At 47.8% G+C, this 2,725-nt stretch overlaps 1 protein-coding gene across 1 annotated transcript; it reads right to left on the reverse strand.

Annotated features, from left to right (window-relative positions):
• Positions 1 to 1,527: 1,527 nt before the first annotated feature.
• On the reverse strand, positions 1,528 to 2,522 carry LOC134169504 (olfactory receptor 2AT4). The gene is given in 1 exon segment (XM_062630063.1): positions 1,528 to 2,522. A coding segment is annotated over 1 exon segment (972 nt). The 5' UTR covers positions 2,500 to 2,522.
• Positions 2,523 to 2,725: the final 203 nt, after the last annotated feature.

A 2,725-nucleotide genomic window follows, 5' to 3' on the forward strand; every position in this document is an offset into this window, starting at 1 on the left:
CTGTGGCTGCTTCCTCTCATTGAGGCACTTGGAAGAGCAATGCGATCAAAATAGTAGCTAAAATCCATATATTTAGGGCTTTTTTTCTTGGGAACAGAAAGACTTGTTGAGAGGAGTAAACCAATCCTATATATATCAGGAGGGGATGCTGGAAGCGTTAGGTGGGGATAATCTCTGTTTGATGACGGTGCAGCCAATACAGGATTATTCCATTGAGTTTTTCTGATTATTCTCCAAGAAGAATATTCAAACATAAAGAGGTTTTGGGGGAAAATCATGGCAACAGTGAAAAGTTTGGGAACTGTTACAGTGAGAGCCTCTGAGCAGTCATTCCATGAGGAAGAGATGGATCATCTCGTCTGTGAACTCAGATGGGCAGCAGGGATCTGATCTGGCATCAGACAGAAAGTGAAATGGTGGGAAATGAGTAACAATGAAGTGGAAACAAGCCTTAAATATAAGAGTAATAAGAAAAGAACATTTATTGATCATTATGAGTGGTTCTTTGCTGCTAAACTCTGTTAGGAGGGGATTTGAGCTGAAAACTCCACTCTGGTTGGCCTAGAAGTGATGGAGCTTTGTGCTGTCCGAGACCCAAAGGCCACATTGGACAAGGTGGGTCCAGGGGTAGGTTAATGATCCATGGTGCCTACTCTCTAACACAATCTAATCCTGAGAGTCCCCAAAGCTCATTAGAGACCTCTAGGTCCCTTGGAAGCTCTTCAGGCACCTGAACTTGGTGTGGTTCTTAATGCTTCTGCAAGATCCCCGGTGCAAACCTCTTCCTTAACACATGTGTAGGTCTCCTCTCATGGGGACAGGGATCAGTGCTGGGTTTTCACATGCTAATGGCCTCATGGGCATCCCTGTTCCCATCTGCATCCTGTGGTGCCTCCTCATGTGGAGCAAGAGCCTTTGCCTGAGCTTGGTGGCCACTTTAGGCAACCAAGGCGATGCCATGCCAATGTCTTCAGTGGCTCTTCCAAGCTCATAGCTCCTGCTTGCATGATGATGATAGGGAAGATGCTCTGCACGTTGGGGACTCGTGTAGTGGGAGTCTCATGATTCTGTGATTGATCCTCACCCAGGAGTAACAGCCCAGGGTCACCTCTATCACTCACAGGGAAAATAACTCCATCCACCCTGGAAGTGTTGAACGGAGGAGTCAAAATAGCACATCCTCCGTGGTGCAATGGGGAGGGCGATGTGTAAAGAAAGGTGGCACTGCTCTAGTTCAGCTTTATTCAGTGCATTTCTACCCTTTAGTGCATTTTCATTTTTATTTAATGCGTTCACAGCTTTATTTAGTGCATCCATGATTTAGTCACTGAAGGATAGAAACCAAAGAAGAAAATGATAAATTTTACAGCAACTCTACTCAAACCTTCACAGAAATAGGCTGAAACACATTAACATGAGATACAGCACAGCTCAAGGAAGCAGAACTCCAAAGATGATGACATCTTAATGAACCAGAGGGCTCAAGTAATAGATAGCATGAGGCTTCCACACTTCCACACATTCATTTTACCCAAATAAACAGAACTTTTTAGAAAGGGGAGAGATTTTCTGGAAAATGGACTTTCTAACAGCAGATTTTACCTCCTTGTTGCGTAAGGTGTAAATGCTGGGGTTTAGCAAAGGAGTCAAAATGGAGAAGACAACATTGCTCATGATGTGGACATCAGCGGGGATGTCCGCTCTGTAGGACACATATGCCACGGTGATGGAGGAGTAGTAAGTGCCCACCACGAGCAGATGGGAAGTGCACGTTGAAAAGGCTTTCACGCGTCCTGTTTTGGAGTTGATCCTCAGTACAGAGAGGATGATGTGGACGTATGAGACGGTAACAAGCAACAGAGGGACAACTGACACCGTCACAGCGATGGAGAACCCCAAGAAGGTCTGGAAGTCGGCACTGGAGTCCAAGCATGCGGCTTGTACCACTGCCAGGTGGTCGCAGAAGCAGTGGTGAACCCTGGTTGTGTGCCCATAGGCTAGGTGAGATGTCTGCATGACGAAGGGCACGGGGATGAGCAGCGCAGTGATCCAGGCACTTGCTGCCAGTTGGATGTTCATCCTGCTGGTCATCTTGGCTGGGTAATAGAGGGGGTTGCAGATGGCTTCATAGCAGTCGTAAGCCATGACCAGGAGGAGAAGCGCCTCGGTTACGGTCAGGGAGTGAAAGCTGTACATCTGCAGAAAGCAGGCCTGGAAGGAGATGGTTTTAGCGTTGGCCAGGAACATCAGCAGCATTTTGGGGATGGTGGTGGTGGTGAACAGCACGTCTCACACCGAGAGGTTGAGCAGGAAAAAGTACATGGGCTTGTGGAGCGTGTGGTCTACCACAACCACGGTGATGATAACGGCGTTACCAGCCAGGATCAGCAGGTAGAATAGCAGGAACACAATGAAGAGCAGGGGCTGGGGCCCCTGGAGAGCTGAAAACCCCACCAAGAAAAAGACTTTGGTGGAGGCGTTGCTGCTGCAGCTTTCCATGGTGGGACTGGTCAAAATGCCTGCAAGGATGAAGAGGGAGCAAGGGAACAGGGTGATGTGCAGGAAGACGTTTGTCTAAAGAGCTTTGCAGAGGTTCTGCAAGGAAAATACGTGTTGGATGAGCTCTCACAGAGCTGAGCACACTGCAAGCCATGGCTCATTCCCTCTTGTCTCTAACCCCAATTAAGATGATTTGAATTGGCTTTGGTTGATGCTGGAGCAGCTC

Source organism: Pezoporus occidentalis, unplaced genomic scaffold, assembly GCF_034315485.1.
Source record: "Pezoporus occidentalis ecotype Australia unplaced genomic scaffold, CSIRO_AGI_Poc_V1 ctg347, whole genome shotgun sequence".
NCBI lineage: Eukaryota > Metazoa > Chordata > Aves > Psittaciformes > Psittacidae > Pezoporus > Pezoporus occidentalis.